Here is a 22,151-nt window from a genome sequence, read left to right as displayed (position 1 = left end):
TAACCTTGCTCTGTTACTCTTTAAATAAAATCATTGTCCTGTCTTGAGTATCTGCATTTCCATCTCTTTACAATTATTTTAAATTCTGTAATTTTCCTAATGGGTTAATTGGCTTTAGATTAAGCAATCAGTTGTTTTCAAAGTGTGTTTTGAAAACTCCTTAATATTCTTTCAAGGAGTCTGTGATGTTAAAACTGTCTTCATAACAATGTGAAAATGGTATATACTTGTTTTACTCTTAATTTTCTCACAAGTAATAGTGGAGATTTCTGGAGGTTATATAACATAACAATATACATTTGAATGTGGAAACAGTTTTGAGAATCCAGCTATCTTCTTTTATGTCAGCTATTTAGATATTAAAGAGATTTGCAGAAAGAAATGTAAAACAGTGCCATTTTCTCACTACTTTTTTTGTGTGTAAATTATAGTATTTGTCATAAAAATGTTTTTTTGTAACATGTAGTAAGTGAGCTTATTATTGTAAAATAATGAATATAAAAATTTCTCTATTTTAACTTTTAGTATGGTGTGACTTATCTATAAATATAACTTATAAGATCTTTGGAAACTTCAGTTTTTTAGTACTGTTGAGTCCTGAGACCAAGTTTTGTTGATTAGTTAAGCTCTTTATATAGCCAGGTAATTGAGTGTTCTGTATTTCTTACTGTATATTTGGGATTGGTTTATGAAAATATCTAAGCCTCTCTTATTATATTCCTTCTTTTATTGGGTATCTTTCAGTGTCATGTAAAAATATGTTTATTATGTTGCTTTCATCTTATTCCATTTATTTCACAGACAGGAAACAAATAAAAAAGATAATCTGATAAAATTTGTCCCGAGTTGAATCTGTCTGTACATTGCTAGTCTGTTAGAAATGCCCCACTTACCTGTGTTGGCTGGTTCTGTATTTTCTGGATATATTGTTGTTTTGTAATATTAATCTGTGTATACATGAATAACTTTAATATTTAATGATGATTTCTACTTAAGATTGTTAAAATCCTGTAAGTTTTAAACAGTGGTTATTTCTTTAGGTAACAAGTATAACTATATTATACCTAAGATTTGATTTCAGTATTTTTAAATCCACAAGGCCTTTTAAAGAAAAAAATTGTTAATTTGAAGTTCATATACAGTGTTAAGTTTCTAAAGCAGCAGTTTTTAATCATTATGTATAAAAATTACTTTTGTGATTTATTTTAGGAATAACCAACACCATAGGAGATTTTTTAGAAAGGAAATAATATCTCTTATGGTTAGATATTTTTATAACCTTTTGGAGTAAAAATGTTTACTTCCCCCCCTCCCGTTTTTTGATATAGGATATAGCAGATCCATTTTTTGCTTATTGTAAGCAACATGCGGATAGGTTAGACAGAAAGTGGAAGAGGAAAAACTACTTGGCTCTACAGTCCTATTGTAAAATGTCTTTACAAGAAAGAGAAAAGCAACTATCACCAGAAGCACAGGTACGGGGTTTATGCCAAAACTCGTGTTTTCTTTCAAGGTTATAGATTTCAGATCTCATGTGTGTTTGCCAATGGCATGTGAAGTATAATTATGAAATTTGGTTAGTTTTCCAGGAAGTGCATTGTCTTTAAGGTAAATGGTGAGTACAGTTTGTGGCTGAGTACATTACTCACCACCTAGTCAACAGAGCAGCCATTTGTAAAATGTTCCCAACACATTGAAGAGTGTAACTTAGAGGAGATTATTCTATCAGTGCAATATGTTGACCTCATCTTTTTTCAGTCTGTTCTAATGTTCATTTATGCAAGTGATTTGATTTGTTTGCCCATCATTTAAAATGTATTTTAATGTAAATTAAGTAAATTTATGAATAGTAGTGCAGACTAGTTGAGAAGAGAAACTTCCACTTAATCATGTTAATTTTTGACAACTCTGATCATAGACTGGGACAGTCATTGCTAGGAATAGACCTAGTTTATTGTAACTCAAGGATTATACAGTATGCTTTAAGGACAGTGGGTGGATGTAATTTGCCTTGATACAGGAATTTCTGGTTATCTTTACTTTTTCTAAGTATGGAAGTAAAAATCATAGGGAGTATGTTCTATTTTAACATCTTTTAAAATTTGTATACATTTCTTTTATAGGCAAGGATCAATGCCCGACTTCAACAATATCGTGCCAAAGCAGAACTAGCTCGATCCACCAGACCCCAGGCCTGGGTTCCAAGGGAAAAATTGCCCAGACCACTCACTAGCAGTGCTTCAGCCATTCGTAAACTGATGCGGAAAGCAGAGCTAATGGGGATCAGTACAGATATATTTCCAGTGGACAATTCAGATACTAGTTCTAGTGTGGATGGAAGGAGAAAGCATAAGCAACCTGCCCTTACTGCTGATTTTGTGAATTATTATTTTGGTCAGTATAGACACTGATAACATGCATATTTTTAATGAGAACAATCTGCTGATGAAAATATTTGATATGCTGTCAACTTTTAGAAATTTACTTAAATCATGCTGCGTAAATCAAGTAAAAACCATGTTTATTTTCCTAATAAGTTGTGGGTTGTAAAATGCTAAGTTCATATATTTATGAATAGAGTTAAGTGTTTTAAATAATGTAGGTTTATAAGCGTGTGATCATCTCTATGGCTAGCTTCTTTGTGTATTTTATATATAAGCTTTTACTTTCTACCAAAGTAAAATTGGATATTTCATTTAAATAGAGAGAAATATGCGCATGATTCAAATTCAGGAAAATATGGCTGAACAAAAGAATATAAAGGATAAATTGGAGAATGAACAAGAAAAGCTTCATGTGGAATATAATAAGGTATGTTGGCTATGAAACAAACAACATAATACGTTACATCTTATTGATAATTTCTTTTGTGATTTCATAGCATTTCTATTTGTCTCATTTTGAAATTCCTCTGAAATTTTTACAAATTGCCTACAACTCCGGCACCTCATAATTTTCATTACCATCACTAACACACTGAGTACTTTCTATGTACCAGGCACAGTTTTGAGCATTTTTGCTTATATTAAATCATTTAATTCTCACTTCAGCTATATAATTTGGTTTATGATTATTGCTCCCATTTTCAGGAGAGTAAGCTGAGTTGTAAACAGGGGAAGTAAATTGCCCAGGCTTGCATAGGTAGTCAAGTCAGAAAGTTAGGTTTAAGGCCCAGCAGTCTGACTCTGTTCCTTATTCCTAAGCACTGTACTATGGAACTTCTCTTTGTCAGTTTGTAGAATACTTAGAAACTTGTTCTGGAATTACTGTTTTTTTCTTGAATTGTTTTATAGTGTTACTTTTGATTAAAACCTCCCAGTTTAAATTTTAATTCTACTTCTTCATTCTAAAGGAATACATAAAAAAAGAAATACATAAAAGCAAGTTGTGACTAAGTATTAGGTAATAAGTAATATAAGCTTATAAAACCAGGATTGACTTACAGTTAGATAATATTTTAAGTAATAAAAAATTAGTAGGAAGTAAATTTCCAGTAATTAGCCATGCTTTAGTGAAAAGAGTACTGGTATTTGATTCAGAGGACTTGGGATTCTTGCTTGTTTTATGATTTTGGCGAAGCCATGAAAACCTTGTGATGCTTAGTTTTCTCATTGGGAAAATGATGTGGGTGCGTCTTGATAGACTCATAAGGATTAATTAGTAGAAATGTGTGTGAAATTTTTTAGTAAACTATAACAGAATATATAAATGTAGGTGTCATTATTATCATTAGTAAAAATGCTAACATAAAACAAAATGCTTCCATTTTGTTGGTGCTGCTTTTAAATAACTAGAGAGCCTCATCCTTCAGTGTATTGTGAGTTGAATGTGTTAAACTTATGGATTATAAATATAGATAAACTTGAATATTTACTTATAAATTACATTTTCACATATTTTACTACATGTTTTAATGGTTTTTTACCTGAATTATTTACATTGTAGCTATGTGAATCTTTAGAGGAACTACAAAACCTGAACGGAAAACTTCGAACTGAAGGACAAGGAATATGGGCCTTACTAGGCAGAATCACAGGGCAGGTTAGTGTCTTTCCTATTGCTTTTTCCTTCTCTTCCTGTTCTCTATATGATTTCAAAGATCAGATCTCTAATACAACTGTCACTCCCCTAACTGAAGAATTCTATTTGGTCAGGCCCAGCTAATCCTCTGGGATAATGATTTCTTACCTGAAATGTATCTAGAGCTTTAGAAGCTGCCTACCTAGAACCTGTAGCTTAATTTGGTTATTTTAACAGCTATCTTGTTTGCAAAATTTTTTGATTTGCTCTGATTGACCTGTCATTTGTGGTGAAGCTAAGATTTGAAGCATGAGTTACTCCTACCATATTCTTCTTTCCTCTAATGTAGTGGTTTTAGATTCCTTGCCACATTTCTTCGGTCTTATTCTTGTGCTGTATTTAGTTCATTTTGGGGGAGGTGGGTAGGGAGTGTAAAATTTAAAAGGCAGACCGGAAAGATTCATTTTCATATTGATTAGGTTTTTAACTATATAAAAAATGACATTTGAAACTTTAATGTTAAAGTGTAGTTTTTTCCCTTCAGTAGCTATTCTTGTAGTTATGAAAAATAATTCCTTTATCCTTGAACATTTTTAGGCTATTAAAAGCTCTTAGTGTTGAAAAGAAGAATCAATGCCAAATGAAATTCTTTGAATGCTTTTTTTTATTACTGTGTATATAATTCATAAATTAAGAATTCATTTAAATAATTATATTTTTTAAGGATGATGAAGACTCACTGTAGTCCTTTCCTATGAAAACAGTTCTATTTGTGAAGGAAGCTTTTTAAAGAATAGGTGTTTTTCATTGTACTTGATTTAAAGGTTTACATAGGATCGAATTCATCATACAATTTGTGTACACATTATTTTCAGGAGTGATACATACTGATATGTATTGTGCCATGCTAGATTTGAAGGTGCTTCTTTTTGTGAACAGGGTGTATGTGGCTTATAAAGAATAATATTAAAGAATAACAGTATAAAAGGTGAGAATAAGTAGTCACTATGGAGAATTGACGTTTGTTTCTATTGATAGTTTGTTGATGAATTTTTGGAAGATTATGGTGTTTTATATTTTATATTTAGAGAAGTTAATATTGAATGCAAGCCTATTATTAGTTTATTTGCCAACCTAGCATTATCTTTTGACTTAATTTGCACGTTTGTCTCATAAGAATCTCCTATTAAGTATAAAACATTATCTACTATAAAAGGACATTTTCATTAATTAAATGACTTGTAATGGAAGCTCCACACATTTTCTCGTGCAAATGTAAAATGCACAGCAGAAGTAGAATTCATTTGTACTGCTTGCAGTACACTTTTTTTCCGGTTGGTTGAGCAGATACTGGCCCACTGGGCCACTGAGAAATGACTTTGATGGATGGTTGCTGTCTGAGAAGCCAGCGTTCTACAGATTAGTAGAAACCCAAAGAGAATCTAATTTGCTTTGTGGTGAGTTTGGTCCAATAAGATAATTTTTCTAATTAACCTATGGAGCACCAGTGTAGCTGGGATATTGAGGAAAATAAACGGCCTCAATATTCTTTTTGTCAAGTGTACTATTTTTTTTAAGTTCCTAAATTCTTGTCCTTGTCTTTCACTTTTAAAACTAAGGTGGAAGTTTAATTTTCTTAATGTTTTAGTGTTCCACTGAAAATTGATGAAAGTATGTAATTATAGGCTTGTAATGGTAGTAACTGTGAGACAAAAGCTCATTTTAATCCTTTTTGCCAGTGTAAAAGCTGGTAAAACATTTCTCCCTCACAACCCTAGCATATTAGTTGACTTGAGTGGCGTATGGAGGAAAACGTTGCTTTATATTTTTTTTCTTTAAAACAAAATCAACTGTGTTTGTGCAAATCAATAGAAGTTGAACATACCGGCAATTTTGCGAGCACCCAAGGAGAGAAAACCAAGTAAAAAAGAAGGAGGCACACAAAAGACATCTACTCTTCCAGCAGTGCTTTATAGGCAAGTAATGAAATTATGACAGATTACTATTGTATATTTTTAAACTGACGCTTTTTTAGTAACAAGATGCTTCAGATATTTGAGAATGAATTATGTTTATACTGAAATTTAAGTTAAATGCATGTGAAGTTCATTTTATTAATATCTTCATCAAAAATACTTTCCAGATTGAATGATAGAAGAGATTTTTGTTCCTCTTTTAATGATAAGATAAATCACTTTTTGTATCCTTTGAGTAACTGGGGATATATGTGCCTAAGCTCTGTGGAAATAAACAGTCCTCTTTGGAGAATTGAGAAGTAACTTTACATAATGTAGATAATTATTTTCTTAAATAATTTTAAAAAATATTATATGAATGGGCATTTATGTTTTGTTTTACTTGAAGGAGTTTTAGTTTTATATGTGTTTTTAGGTAGTGGTAGGTATCATAATACAGTCTGAATTACTGCCTTTGCACCATGGTAGATAATAAAGATAAGTTCTGGATTTGAATCTCTCTACATTTTTTTTCTCTTTATGCTCAGTTGTAATAATTTCATTTCCCCAGATATTTTTGTTCTTTATTTTTTTGGCTCAGTGTTTTACAGTGTTTACTATTTTAATAATTTTACATAGTTATTAAGACTTCGTTCCATAAGTAAATAGGTTTGAATTGTACCTTTTTTATGTGACCGAGGATATTAAGTGAGAAAATTTTAGAAGATGCTAGTGTGTTTGTGTACGTGCATGTGTGTATATATGCATAAAAAATGCAAATGTATCTATTCACATACACACGAATATGTGCTTGTGTAAATTCATAAATATTCCCCTCACAACCTCTTCCTTTCTCGGAAATAGGGGCAATAGCAACAATAGCAGTCTGTAGAGTTACTTTCTGTTCTTGATTGGAGGCTCCTTCCTTAGGTAACAGCAAATAATTTCCATGAAATGTGGGAAGAGGTCACTAGTGTCTTTGTGTACTGTGTGAAAAATAGCAGGGTCTCAGTCCAGCTTTTCGAAATGAAATTGGTTCATTTGGAATCATCAGGCATATCATGGTGCTTCTGACTTCTTATCACTATGGCTCGTTTTTGTTTCAGAATACAGTTTAAGTGATTTTCATTTTTTACTTGGAACCACTTTGAGGACAAGTACTGGTCATTATTGTCATTGTTGTTATATATGTGTGTGATCTTTTTTCCTGGGATTATTTAAAACTTCGAACATCTTTGCTGGTTCAGTACATGGATGGTTCTTTTAGGTTCTGAACAACTTTCTCCTCACTCTTCACATTCCCAGTATAAATAAATCCTAGATTTTCAAGTCATGGTGTTTGTGCTCTCAGGAGTAGCTGAGTTGCCATTTTGCTGAAGAAAAGTTAGATTCCTTAAAAACAAACAAAAATCCAAAATAATAGTAACAACAGTAGTAAAACTTCCCATTCTTTACAATAAATATCAATTGTCTGTTTCTAAAACTCAAAGTCTGATTTTGTAAAGAGACATATTTCTGTAGGTGGCTTATTTACATGTTAAAGGCTCTTTAAAAGGTTTATAATTAATGACAGAAAATAAACTCAATTTTGTTTGTAAAGAAACTTCTTTTGTAGTTCTAGAGAGGTAGAAAATTGAAAAATTCTTTTGTTTAGTAATTTATGTTTCCAGAGAAAAAGTGATCTTAAGTTAAATGGCCTTTTAAATGATAATTAACATTAAGAAAAGATGATGTCAGAATACACATACTACATATGCCTTTCTCTGAAAGGTTTAACTCTAGCAATATTTAAATTTATGCTAGATCCATCCAACCTATTTTCTATATCCTCAAAAGTATTTATAATAGTTATTAACATTATAAAAAGATATGCTATGTGAAAAATTATTTTAGTAAAAGAAATATTAAGTTAATCAAGGTGAAATTTTTGAAGTTTAAAAAAATGCTATAAATTAGCTATTTCTCTATGGTAATTATTATTCTAATCCTATTTACTGCCTTTATTCAAAGTTGTGGAATTTGTAAGAAGAACCATGATCAGCATCTTCTTTTATTGTGTGATACCTGTAAACTCCATTACCATCTTGGATGTCTGGACCCTCCTCTTACAAGAATGCCAAGAAAGACCAAAAACAGTTATTGGTAAGTAAAATGGAAAGGATTTAGATGTTAGAACTGGTTTGCTCTTAGTTTCAACAGTATAAAATGGTGTTATATTGCTTCATAATGAAGTTTTTAGCACATTTTTATTGAGATTTTTATAAATTTTTTCTGGCTTTACTGAGATACAATTGACAATTAAATATTGTGTATATACTTAAGGTTTACAACTTAATGATTTGAGTTATTTAATTATGCATAGTTATGCATTATGAAATAATCCCCACAATCAATCTAATGAGCATATCACCTCATATAGTTACCATTTTCTTTTGTGTGTGGTGAGAAGACTTCAGACATAGATAATTATAGTATTATATGAATAAAACTGTACCCTTTTTTGAGAAATGGATTTTAAGTTAATTGAGGCTATTTTGGTGTCTTGGCAATGGCTTCTTAAGGCAGGACTTCTGTCTAGTTATGATTATGATTTTCTTTTGCTTTATTATGAAACTTTTCCATGTGCTTTATTTTTGTTTTGAAATGGAATGAATTTATCAAGAATTTGCCTGTATATTCATGCTTTTATTTGTAATTTGGTATTTTATTTCTTAATTAGTGTCACTGAAGCCTTTACTTTTGTTGTCATTCATGCTAGTTATATATTTAAATCCAACCATTCTTCGCAAATCATTTGACATGTTTCTGAATTATATTTTTTATTAACTTAGGCATATGAATCACTACAGATGTTTGATAAAAGCTTATGATATTTATTAGTTATATCCTTTCCTTAATTTTAGCCCAAAGGAGAGACAGATGTTCGGATTTTAGTAGACTGATTCTATATACGAAGAATGTAGGCCATAGAAAACTTTGGAATGAATATGACTGTTCTTTTCATACAAATTTTATACAGATTCTAGTTTCAGAAAAGAATGAACCTCAGATTCTTAAATAGTAATCTATACAAAAAGTTGTGTGTTCCTCAAACACATTAAAGCATGTTTTCCAACCTCATCATTTTGTTTCGTAAAGTTACCTCCATTCATTTTATTGGGAAGCTTACATTCTTTCACCATTTTCACAGGATTGCTTTTTCTTTTCTTTTCTTTTTCTTTTTTTTTTTATCAGTTTGTCTTGAGAAAGTCATACTGGTCTCCTGTTTTCAAATATAGTAGCATATATTTCTTTTGATGTTTATGTGCTTTTGAAATCAGAATTTAAGAGAAACTGCTGTTGCTTAATAGAATGCTGGCAGTGTTAATAAGCATCCTACGTGGGTTTCTATATCCAGAGTCAGTTTGGTGGTCTCCAGGGTTGCGGCATTCTGTCATTCTCTTATTAAATAAGGTTATATGAATTTGTCTATTGCTTACAGAGCTCTACTTTCCAGTGTGTAAGGTTTTCCAGAAGAACTTCAGGTGAAAGTGCATAGCTTAGGATGTTTTAGTGAAAGCCTCTCCAGAGGACCTAAACTACTTATTGTTTCTGTATATTGGTCACAGCCTTTTAAAGCAAAGGAAGCTAATGTAGTAAAGTGAAGTCTTCAATATCCTCTATTTTCTAGTTTTCAAATTTCTTTTGATCTCTAAAATCAGCTTAGTTTTGCTAAGCAATTAATTGAATGTATTAATTTTGGAGAATATTTTTTCTTTAGTGTCTCTCACATGCGGGAGGCAGTTTTACTTTTTGCTTTTTAACATTTTCAGTTTATTTTTGAAGTTACATTAAAGATAATAAATACTAAAAAAATTCCACGTCCTAAGTATTTTACTATTGTCTATGCTCTTCGTCTGTTGTATATCTGGGGTTGAAAAACTGTGTAATGGTGTTCTACTACATCTTTTCCCCATTTTGTGTGTTCTCTAATGCCATGTTAATAGCTTGAAATTGACCATGATGAGGAGTATTCATACCACAGAAATTGGCAAACACTACAAATTAAGACTTTTTCCCATAGAGAGCCTAATATCAGATACTTGATAGCACACCACTGCTTAATTTCTGCTTTACTCTCTACTTAGTTCTCAGTCTTTTTCTTAGGGAAGGAGATCCTGTTACTGGACCCTTATCTCATGACTGGGCCCTGGTTTTTGGCTTAAATTTCTATAGAGCCCACTGGTATGCTTTTCTGAATGTTACCTGTTTTTGCTTTTGCTGTCTTTATGCTATGCAAGCCTGAGATGTAATGTACAGTGTGGGGACTCTAGTTAGCAACACTGTATTAGATATTCAAAAGTTGCTAAGAGAATAGGTCACAACAGTTCTCATAATGTAAAGTTTCTAAAAATATTTATAATTATGTGTGATGATGGGTGTCAACTAAACTTACTCTGGTAATTATTTCACAATATATAAAGATATATATTTATATATAAAGATATCAAATCATTATGTTGTATACCTAAAATGAATACAATGTTATATGCCAATTATATCTCAATTAAAAAAAAGTAAATGGGAGAAGGAGAGGACAAATTATCAACACAAAAAGGAGGAAAAAGAAAAACACCTGTAAATTCTTCATAGAAGGATTTGTGCTACTTATTTTCTTTACATCTTAAAAGAAAAAAACAGAAGTACATCCAGAGAATATAAGGATATAATAAATATTACTCAGTTCTCTGTCAAGTAATACTCTTCACAATATTCTTTAAATAATTAGAAAATGCAAGACATATTCTGATCAGATGGGTGGTGGAAACATTAAGTACCCTAAAATTAAGGATCTTACCTCATGTTAATGGCTGCTGACTCATCAGGTTGGTGGTTACTGAAGGTTGAGGTGGCTCTGGCAGTTTCTATTAAATAAGACAACAGTTAAATTGACTACATGATTGACTCTTCCTTTCATGAAGATTTCTCTGTACCACACAATGTTGTGTAATAGCATTTTCACAATAGTAGAACTTCTTTCAAAATTGGAGTCAATCCTTTCAAACCCTGCACTTCTTTATCAATTAAGTTTATGTAATACTCTAAGTCCTTTGTTGTCATTTCAGCAGTCCTCACAGCATCTTTACCAGGAGTAGATTCTATCTCAAGAAACCATTCTCTGTGCTTATCCATAAGTAGTAACTCATCCATTAAAGTTGTATTGTGAGATTGCAACAATTCAGTTACATCTTCAGGCTCCACTTCTAATTCTTGTTCTCTTGCTGTTTCTGCTACATCTGCAGTTGCTTCCTTCACTGAAGTTTTGAGCCCCTTAAAGTCATCCATAAGGGTTAGAATTAGCTTCTTCCAGACTCCTGTTAAAGTTGATATTTTGACTTCTTTCCATGAATCATGAGTCTTCTTAATGGAATCTAGAATAGTGAATACTTTCCAGAAGGTTTTAAATTTATTTTGCTCAGATTCATCAGAGAAATTACTATCTATGGAAGCTCTAGCTTTACGAAATATGCTTCTTAAATAACAGGCTTGAAAGTAGAAATTACTCCTTGATTCTGGGCCACATTGTGTTAGCAGGCATGAGAATAACATTAACCTCATTCTAATATACCTGAGCTCTTCAGTGACCAAGTGCATAGCCAACAAGCAGTAATATTTTGAAAGGAATCTTTTTTTCTGAGTATGATGGGCTTAAAATATTCATGTTGTAAACAGATGTGTAGTCATCCACGATTTGTTGTTCCCTTTATAAAGTATGGGCAAAGTAGATTTAGCATAATTCTTGAGAGTCCTAGGATTTCCAGAATGGTAATTGAGCATTGCCTTCAACTTGAAATCACCAACTGCTTTAGCTCCTAACAAGAGAATCAGCCTATCCTTTGAAGCAGTGAAGCCAGTCATTGACTTCTCCTCTCTAGCTATGAAAGTCCTAGGTGGCATCTTCTTTGATCTACATTGAAAATTTGTTGTTTAGATTAATTGTTCTAGCTAGATCTTTGTGTAGCTTGCTGTAGCTTCTGCATCAGCACTTGCTGCTTTACCTTGCACTTTGATGTTTTGGAGATGCTTCTTTTTTTAAATCTCATGAACCAACCTCTGCTAGCTTCAGAGTTTGCTTCTGTCACTTCCTCACCTCTCTCAGCTGTCATAGAATTGAAGAGTTAGGGCTTTGTTCTGGATTCAGTTTTGGCTTAAAAGAATGTTGTGGGTGGTTTGATCTTCTACCCAGACCACTAAAATGTTCTCCATATCAGCAGTAAGGCAATACTTCCTTATCGTTTTTGTGTTCACAGAAGTAGCACTTTTAATTTCCTTCAGGAACTCATAACTTGGCTAACTGGCTCAAAATGCCTAGCTTTTGGCCTGTTTTGACTCTGGATTTGTCTTCTGCTAAGCTTAATCATTTCTAGCTTTTGATTTAAAGGGAGAGATGTATGATTCTTCCTTTCACTTAAACCTTTGAACTTGAAGCCTTTGTAGGGTAATTAATTGGCCTAATTTTAACATTGTTTTTTTCTCAGGGAATAAGGAGTTCCAAGGAGAGAGAGAGAGAGATATGGGAATGGAGAGTCAGTGGAGCAGTCCGAATACACACATTTACTAATTAAGTTTGCCATCTTATATGGGTGCAGTTTGTGGCACCCCAGAACAATTACAATAATAACATCAAAGATCACTGATCACAGATCACCACAAAAAGTACAATAATGTTGAAAAAGTTTGAAATATATCGAGAATTACCAAAGTGTGACACTGAGATACTAAGTGAGCAAATGCTGTTGGAAAAATAGCATCAGTAGACTTGGCTAGATGCAGGCTTACCATAAATCTTCAATTTGTAAAAAATGCAGTATCTGTGAAGCACAGTAAAACAAAAGATGCCTGTATTACATTTTATTTATGTTTTTATTTTGAATCCAAGGAATAAAGTGCTTGGTTTTAGGAAAAGATATGTAAAATTTTTTAAATAACGTGATAATTAGGTTCTTTGTTTTTCTCTTACTGGTCATTTTTTTTTAGTGTTAAAATTTTTGCTTAATATTTTTGCTTAAATAAATGGGAATTTTAAAATATTAAAATTAAATGCCTTAAATTTTATTTGCATATTAGCAATTAATGTATTTGTATTAGCAACACATGACATATATATATAATTCTGTTATTGGAGTTCAAAATTTAACGCTGTTACTTTAAAAACATAAATATTAGTTTGATATTAAGTTTGCTGTGCTAAAGAGCAAAAGGTATAAATTTTGATGGGGCATGAATTAAAATGATAAGCAGTCTTCAGAAATACTTTTTGAGAGAATTATAAGTTGCATTCAAGGGTACTGGTATAAACACATATGTAGACTAAATGTCAAATATAATTTTATGTATTATAACCATTTTTTTTCCATTAAATGGTCTGTACTTTCCTGTTTCATTGTATGCCTTGTGGTTTTTTTTTTTTTTGGTCAAAAGCTGTACAGTTGAATTTAATAATGTGGTAACTCTGAAAATGAGATTCTCCTCCATCCTCAGGGTTTGTGGTGTTTCAGGTTTTTTGTTTGTTTGTTTGTTTTTTATATAGTAGGCTGTCTTTTTGTTAAGGAATGACCCAGAGTATAAACATAATGATCTTCTTAAGTCTTTTCTGAGCCTTTGGCTGGTCAAGTGTGGTCATTTAATTTTTTTTTCCAGTATGTATACTTTATTTTGAATATCCTAGTTTTTAATGTCTGGTTCCCAAAAGGGGAAAAAGAGAAAAATGAAGGGAGGGGATAAAAGGTGCCAGTCTTTTAAGTCTTGGCAGTCACTTCAGACCAAGGGGGAGGGGCTTGTAATAAGAAGAGGTGTCACCCACCTCTTTGTCTGCCATCAGTGATCAGAAGCAGCAGTGATCAGAGCACAGAACCCTGTTGTTTGGAGGACAGGGTTCATTTCGCCGACCCTGGCTCGTAAAAGCTGTGTCAAGCTGCTGCAGGAAGGTGTGCAAAGCTGCCTGCCATGTGGTTTAAGATGGTGTTTAAGTAATTGCTACTGTGCTAAAAGATGTAATTGACCAAAATAAACTGTAGTTTATGTGTGCAAGCCTTTCCCTGAACGTTGTAAGTCTTCAGTAGACTCCAGAGTTCCAAAATAGCTGTTAGGCAGATTCTGCTAGTGCAATTGTTTTCTAGGTGGAGACTCAGATTCCTTTTGCTTCCTATTCTGCCCACCTCCCCACCCCGCCCATGTTTTAAAAAATGCTGCTTTAATACATTCTTTTCATAAATTTCCTTTTTTTTCTTTTATAAGTAGTATGGGCCACCAACTAAAATGAGTTTATTTTTTTCAACACTTCTTGGAGTCTGTTTCTAGAGAATGTTCTTGGTATATTCAGCACAGCTTGCCATTGACTAAGAATAAAAGATACTGCTATGACAAGAAGTAGAGTCAGGGTCAATGAATGCTTTTGGTTTTCTGGTGTCATGGTGTATGTCAATTAAGGAAAAATCATGATTTCCAAAGGGAAGCTATTTTTTTAATCAGTGCTGAACCTCTTATGTTGGTTCACTTCAACATGTTGCACTATTGCATGTGTTCTTATGATATTTATAAGGGATACATGGAATTGCTTTATACATTACTTATTGTCATTCTTACAAGAATGTATGTGCTTTTCTATATATGCAGTCTTTGTATACCTTATGGTTACATGTACCTGTGTATATTTTTTAAACATTTTTTTATTGAGTTATAGTCACTTTACAATGTTGTGTCAAATTCCAGTGTAGAGCACAATTTTTCAGCTATACATGAACATGCATATATTCATTGTCACATTTTTTTCGCTGTGCCTGTGTACATTTTTATATGTTCTAAATATATACCTGAATTTTGAATTTATGAAAACCATAGCTAATGCTAGAAGGTAAAAATAAACATATGAACTTACATTTTTTTCTTTATGTAGGCAGTGTTCAGAATGTGACCAAGCAGGGAGCAGTGACATGGAAGCAGACATGGCCATGGAAACCTTACCAGATGGGACCAAACGATCAAGGAGGCAGATTAAGGAACCAGTGAAATTTGTTCCACAGGATATGCCTCCAGAACCCAAGAAGATTCCAATAAGAAACACGGTAATTTATTCTCTAATTATTGTAACCATCGCAAATTCTGAGGCCACAATTTAAGAGGTGGAGAAAAAAAAAAAGAGGTGAGAAGGATAAGGGTAAACGTGTACAAGTAGCCAATGAAAGAAACAGGTATATTGCTATTGGTTATTCTTAAGACTTTATTGTTTTATATTATGAAATATAAGTCATACATGAGAATTTATAGTTTATATAGTCAACATTAAACATAATAATAATGAAGACCTATTGTATCCACAAACCCACTTCAAAATTAGAACAAAAGCCTTTGAAGTCCCCCGTGAATCCCTCAGTACTTACTTCCCCATCCATCTACCCCAGAGATCACCTCCTTTCTCAACTTTATATTTCTCATTCTCTCTTCTTCCTCTTTTTATATGTATATATGTATTCATAAATGATATACATAGTTTTGCAGGTTTTGAATTTTGTATCAATGGAGTCAGACTTTTTTCCCCTGCTATTTAGTACTTTGACCAACATAATATTGATTTGATTCATACATACTGATGTGTGTAGATGTAGTTCACTTATTTTCACTAATGTGTAGTTTTTTATTGAAAGAATAGACAGTTATTAATTTATCTTTTGTTCTGTAGTTTGGCAGTTTTGTTTCCATCTTTTTTTTTCTTAACAAGCAACTCTTTAAAAAATGTTTCTCTAAATGTTTCCTGCAGCATTGTAACAAGGAGTTAGTGTATATAGCAAGGGATGAATTTGCTTAGTTACAGGGTATCTGCATTTTCAGTTTTGCTAGGTAATTCCAGTGTTTTTCATACCAGTTTACACTCATACCAGCAGTGAATAATGCTATTTTTGTTCCCACACTTATTTTGTCCAAAGTTTTAATGCTTTTCAATGTGATACATGTAAAATAGTATACAGTCATTTTATTTCACATTTCACTCAGTATGTAGATGACTTAGAGCATCGCGTCTCCTTATATATTTTGCTCAGTTGTATTTCCTCTTCTAGGAAATGTATATGCAAGTCTTATTCAGCTTTTCTATCAGGTAGTTATCCTGTTTCTCAATGAAAATTCTTTGAGATAGGAGTTTAAAGAATTTCTTCTAGAAAGCATTTCTGTTTGTTATTACCAGTTACATGGGAGCTCTACCAACCTAATACTGCCTACTAGTTTGCATAATCAAGAACCTTTCACAATAAATAACTGATTTCTCTCTCCCCTTAAGTTTTTTAATTGTTGTTCCTAGTATCTTCCTACTTAGACTTTTTATTTTAGCACATATATTACATTTGGAGGTATTCCATCCTTATATTCTTTCTAATAATATTTTTCCTTTTGTAAGTTTTTATTTTTCTTGCCACTGCTGATCAAACTGTACTTCATTTCACAATAGTCATATTATTTGCTCAAAATTTTGAGGAAAACTTTACCTTTGTGATATAGGGGATTCATGAAATACTTCTCTTTCTCATTTCAGAATAATATATCACTCAGTAAGACTGTTAAAATGATCGTTTGTTCTATAACTTTCCATTTCTGTTAAGTTTGTTATGTTCCCTTGGATTACATTGGTAGCACAATTTTTAGAAAAGTAATTTTGAGTTATTTCATGGTAGTTAGAACGATTTCCTCTTGTTTCAACAATCCATTTTGTGGAATATATGGATTGGTGTTCTATTAGAATAATTTTGTTTTTAAAAATTCAGACTTCACTATATAATTAAGTATATAGCACTTTAATCTCTCTCTCTCTTTTTTTTTTTTTTTGAAGGCTGTCTCTATGGAGTTTTCCAAGAACTATTAAAAATATGAAATGATCAGGGCTACTCTAGATTGAAGTTCCATTTTTATTGAAGTTTTCCTTACCCTCTATTACTTTCTCACTCTTTTTGAGAATGAGAAAAAAATGAAGAGAAGCAAATGAATTAGAATTAGGGGGTTGGGCAAGCAGATTTCTTAGGTGTTACTCTTATGCTTTATATCTTTATTTTAAAAAATAACATCATAGTGGTAGTAAGGGAATGAAAAGGGGAAGGAAGAGATTCACATGTTGGAATATTTGAGTAAATCTTGGTATGTTGCTACTATTAATTTAACTTCTGTTTATCTATACTGCTGATAAATCTAGCCATTTTATTGTTTTATATTTCTTCCTGTTACTTGACCTTTGTGTATTTTACTTCATTACATTTTTCAAAGGTAGTTAAGTCAGAAGAGGATGTGGGGGATTAGTTTTCTTTTATATAAGATGATTTAATAATAATATCTAACATTTGCTGAGGATTGATTATATACCAGACACTGTAGTAATCCTCTACCCTACTCCGTCTTAAAAAAAAGTTAGTATTTAACTATTGTAACTCCTGTATTACTCAAATGAAACTGAGGCACAGAAGGCTTGGTTAACTTACCTGTGATCTTACAGATAGTGAAGAGTAGAAATTGAACTCAGATAGCCTGAATTAAGTGGCTACTTAATTCCACAACATAGTGTTACCTGTGGAAAGTGAGTCACTTAGTAACTCACATAACAGTTCATTCACATTAAATATTCCATTCAATACTCCTTTTCTTTGTACTTTCAATTGAATGTGAACAGTTTTTCTTTTCAAGCTGTGTAAGAGCCTTGGCATCACTTCTGTCAATCACAGTGCAGTAGTGTAGAAGTTAATAAAATATTTGAAGGTTAGTTTACATTTAGGAAATTGATCCTTTAAAAAAATCAAACAAAAAGGAAAGAAAAACATTAGAAGCAGAAAATCAGTAAGTACATTGATAGCAAGGATATGTGTGAACTACCATTATGTGTTTATTTTGCTGTTCTGAATTTTAGTTTGCTTTTTTCCTCCAATTTGAGTACTGTGAAATCTGCTGTGGGAAAAAAGAGTGTATGCTGTGTATTGAGAGTGAAGACAGAGAAGCACATAGTGATTTTCTTCCCTATTTTTCTTTCTTCCCTAACTAGTCACTCCAAATCTACCTAAAACATTTGGCTTATAGCACCTCAGCTTTTTTGATTAAGCAACGAGTATCTTTTTGATTTGTTCACTTGGTTTGATCAGTGTTAAGAGAGATGAGCCCATGGACTCAATCTTTGTGCTCCAGTGCCTGCTTTCTGCCAAACAAAGCTGCTATTAGAAAAATGGCATCCACTTTTTCCTGCTGACAGGCAGTTTCCATTAATCATGGCCAAAGAGTGCAATGGGGAATAGAACACATCAGACCTTGCTATATTTTTATTATTTGGATATCGAGGACAATCATTTTTTACTTCATTCTACTCTGATTTCCTTAATAAGAATTTATACTAATCTGAAGGAATACAACATATTTTGAGACAGTAGATTTAATAAGATATAGATTCTTTTCAAAATGAATAGTCTCAGTGTTACTTTTTTTTCCTGATTATTTTCTACCTCAAAGTGATAAAACATAAGCCAGGAAAGTTACTAGAAAAAAAATTATAGCACTAATGATTTAGAGTTTTTAAAAAAATAGTTTAAAAGAGCTATTTCTAAGTGTAAGAATGAAAATACTATGTTTTCAGAAAATTCCTTTCCTATACAAACATGGAGATTCTCTCTGATTTATATTTTAACGTTATCTCATATTTAATTGTTAGGTTACCATCATTTTTTTTAATTTATCATTCTGAATGTTAGGATTATTTTTAAACTAAGTTTTAACTATAAAAGTCATATGTGAATACTTTTTGTTGTAAGAAATTCAAAAATATAATTAAAGTCTGCTTTGACTTTTCTCTCAACATTCCCCTTCCCCAACCCAATTCACATTATAATCTACCTTTATTATAAGGATGCATATTTTGGACTTTGATTATCTGACATTTTTATTGCTGTATCTGTCAAAAAATAAGGAAAAAATGATCGTGAGTCAAAGGAAAGGTATTATGGAGATAGTTCAAGAAACATAGAGATATTCAAGTATTAATAAATAAAAGAGGAATGATCTGGTTTTAGAAAATTCTTCTCATACTGTTTCCTGCTCCAGAGATAAGACTTGGTATCGTCTTAGAGTGGCTTGCAAATGTTCCATCTCCAGTATTTCTGTGTATCAGTAGCTACTGTTCTCTTTTACTGGGTACAAATAGGAGCACTAAGTCTAAATAAGAAAAACGGTTGGAAAGCATATGTTAACTTAACCTTTACCATTTATTTACTAGGTATTTTATATTTATTCAGTTGTCATTGCTATTCTATGAAGTAGTTAACTGATATCGTTGCCATAAAATGAGAAACTGAGGCAAGAGTTTAAGTAACCTATCTAAGGACATACAGCTTCTAAGCAGTAGACCTAGGAATCAAATTTAGCTAGCTCCTGAGCTCATACAGTAACTACTTTATTCTAGACAAGATTACCAGTAATTGTTTCTGGCACTTCTTGGGCTAGAATTACAGGCTCTTTGTGCTTCCAGCAGCTTAGTGACTAAGGGTTTGGTCAGAAAATAGAAGTCACTCAGTGGAGAATTATGGCCTTATACCACTGTTGGCAAAGCTGAGGGCATGGGTGTCAGGAAATCTGTCGCCATAGGTCGGGAGAGCTCTGCTGAACATAAAGAGAAATTGTCAGTGAAATATCTATCCTGAAGCACCAAGCAAGTGTTGGGAGCTGACATTAGATCAGAGAATTTGATGGTGACTATCTCAGGCTGAACAGCACTGTTGAGTGGGTGGAAAATGAGAGTTTTGGGGGAAGTTGGCAAAGCTGTGAAGTGGGAGCTGATGGAAAGTTATTCAAGGCTGCAGTATCTGAAAGAGCCAAGCATCTGACTCCCGTGACCTCAGAAAAATGGCCTTTGCTTTACTTACCTGTTTCAAATCTGAGGTTACTAACATAGAACTATACAGGGAAGGGGACTATGGGAAATGTGGTTTCCAGCCCTAGGCAGAGTAAGCAGGGCATTGGTAGTGATAGTGGAGGAGGTGTGTGCCAGATTGACCACAGTCTAGCATAGTAACCAACTGTAGTTTAAAAAGTACTTAATGTAGTGCTTACTTGGCACATGGTGGGTGCCTCAGTAGTGACAATTCCAGACTCCTTTTCCCCCTCCCCTTTCTCTTTCCTCTTTGAAGACTGACTGACTTCATCCATATTCTCCTGGCTCTGAGCATTGAGCAAGGCACACGCAAAGTCCTTGATTAAATGGTTACGTGAATCACTGACAGGGTGAATACAGACGGTGACATGAAGAGTTGTAAAATACCGAGAGCATAACCTCAGTGTAGAGGGTGAGCCTGGCCTTTTTATGGGTTTAGCAGTATTTAAAAGAGAGAAACTAATTCCTTCTCTAGCTTGCTGAATATCTAGCTGAGCCCTCACAATGTGTGTCATTCATTTGTGGGTGGGTCACAGGTGTTTTTTCTCTCCCTCGTATTTCTTTTGCCTTCTTCCTTCCTCCTTTCCCCCTCCCTCCCTCTTAAAAAATAGAGGTTCTTCTTATGGGTGATATGTCCTTGTTAATTTGGTGATTCTCTTCCTCTTATTTATAGAAGCTACACAAATGAATACAGGGCTTTTCTTATTAAAGAATTTGGCAAAGAGAGCCCCTTTTATTTTGATTCCATTAAGCAGTTCTTTCCTTCAGAATTCCTACAGTTTATACCATCCATTGCAAGATGTTTCAAAGGTCGACCTTGATGTAATTTGTTTCAGTGGTTGGACCTATGCATTGGATCTGTACATTCAGTATACATGGTATATAATACCATTTTATAAGATGATAACTTTCATTTGTCTAATTATACATTTTGAAGAAAACTAGCAGTTTTCTCTAGTTTTAACTTTTGCATTGATAGCCAATAATAGTAAGTGGGAATATTTTTTTCATTTATTGCAGGAAGGAAACTGTTTAGTTTTGGGGACTAGAATCTCATTTATTATAATATAATTCAGCTTCTTTTGTATTGGGAAAATTGCCTTTTTTTCTTCTACATGAAAGCCTTTTTATAGCTCTGTATCTAGCCCACCTTTAAATGTAAAGTCACCGTACTTCATATATAGTGTTTTCCTTTGATTCCTATATTGGATTAAAATTTTTTTTCTTGAACTTCTTAAAATATTATGTGCCTCTCTAATCTTTCAACTATGAATTTTTATTATAGTACTTTTCTTTCTACTAGTTTCAAATAGTATCTTTTTTCTTCGACCTTTCCAGTTTGTTTCTCTGGCATTGAGCCAGAATGACTTTGTAATCCCATTGACCTTGTAGGTTGCTGTTTGGTTTCACTGTTGTATCGTGCATTCACTGTCTAGTATCACCTACTCTTATGATTTTATAATATTCCAGTTTTAAGACTTAATTGTTTTGTTTTTTACACCTTTAGAGATCCCAGTAGTTCAGTTATTTCATCTCCTCTGATTTTGCTAATTTTCCAGTTTATCTCACAGCACTTAGAAGTTAGATCTGACTTCTGTTTCATGCAACACAACTCTCAGCCTCAGTGGTTTGATCTTTAATTTATTTGGTCTTCTTGGATAAACTTTCAGAGTCCAATAAAGGGAAAGCAGTACTTTAAGACAAACTTTTGCTTATAATGTATAGAAACATGAATCTTTAGTCATCAGAATTGTAGGTAATTATCTTTTGGATGAGTGCTTTGGTCATATTCCTAAGGTGAATAGTTCTCTATGTTAAGCACTATAAGTTGGCTGCGTGGGAATACAGATCTTACCATGTTCTCTAGTCTTTGTGACTCCTTGTCCTACTCTTGAACCATGATCAGGTTAATTTTTTTCAACATACACCTATTGAGCAACTAATGATGTAATGCATTGGGCAATAGATGCTTTGAATAGAACTCTAAAATCAAGACATGGTCTAAGCCCTCAAGGAACTATGGTGATAGAAAGTTGGCCCTTAAATAATGTAATATAAACTAGAAGGTACAGTACCCATATGAGAGGTACATTAAATAGCAGGTAGATACAGAAAAAGAAAGACGGAAGACTGAGATGAGCAACGAAGACTGCAAGTTGGCTTATACTAGTAAGAAAGTATTCTACTGGCTGACGAGGTCTTTATTTTACATTGCCCAAAGTTGAAATTTTGAAAGTAAGAGCAAGCTGAAC

The 22,151-nt window shown here is 32.8% G+C and overlaps 1 protein-coding gene across 4 annotated transcripts in view; it reads left to right on the top strand.

Annotated features, from left to right (window-relative positions):
• Positions 1-22,151, top strand: part of PHF14 (PHD finger protein 14) — a 138,373-nt gene that overhangs the window by 29,168 nt on the left and 87,054 nt on the right. For all 4 annotated transcript variants that reach the window (XM_031679619.2, XM_072964919.1, XM_072964920.1 and 1 more), the window contains 7 exons: positions 1,329-1,475; positions 2,124-2,394; positions 2,705-2,811; positions 3,946-4,041; positions 5,893-5,996; positions 7,986-8,117; positions 14,911-15,079. In XM_031679619.2, the coding sequence (XP_031535479.2) occupies positions 1,329-1,475; positions 2,124-2,394; positions 2,705-2,811; positions 3,946-4,041; positions 5,893-5,996; positions 7,986-8,117; positions 14,911-15,079 (1,026 nt within the window). The remainder of the gene's footprint in view (positions 1-1,328; positions 1,476-2,123; positions 2,395-2,704; positions 2,812-3,945; positions 4,042-5,892; positions 5,997-7,985; positions 8,118-14,910; positions 15,080-22,151) is intronic.

The sequence above is a fragment of the Vicugna pacos genome, chromosome 7, assembly GCF_048564905.1.
Source record: "Vicugna pacos chromosome 7, VicPac4, whole genome shotgun sequence".
Taxonomy (NCBI): domain Eukaryota; kingdom Metazoa; phylum Chordata; class Mammalia; order Artiodactyla; family Camelidae; genus Vicugna; species Vicugna pacos.
Note: the sequence above shows the minus strand (reverse complement) of the source record. Positions and strands in the feature narration are given on the sequence as shown.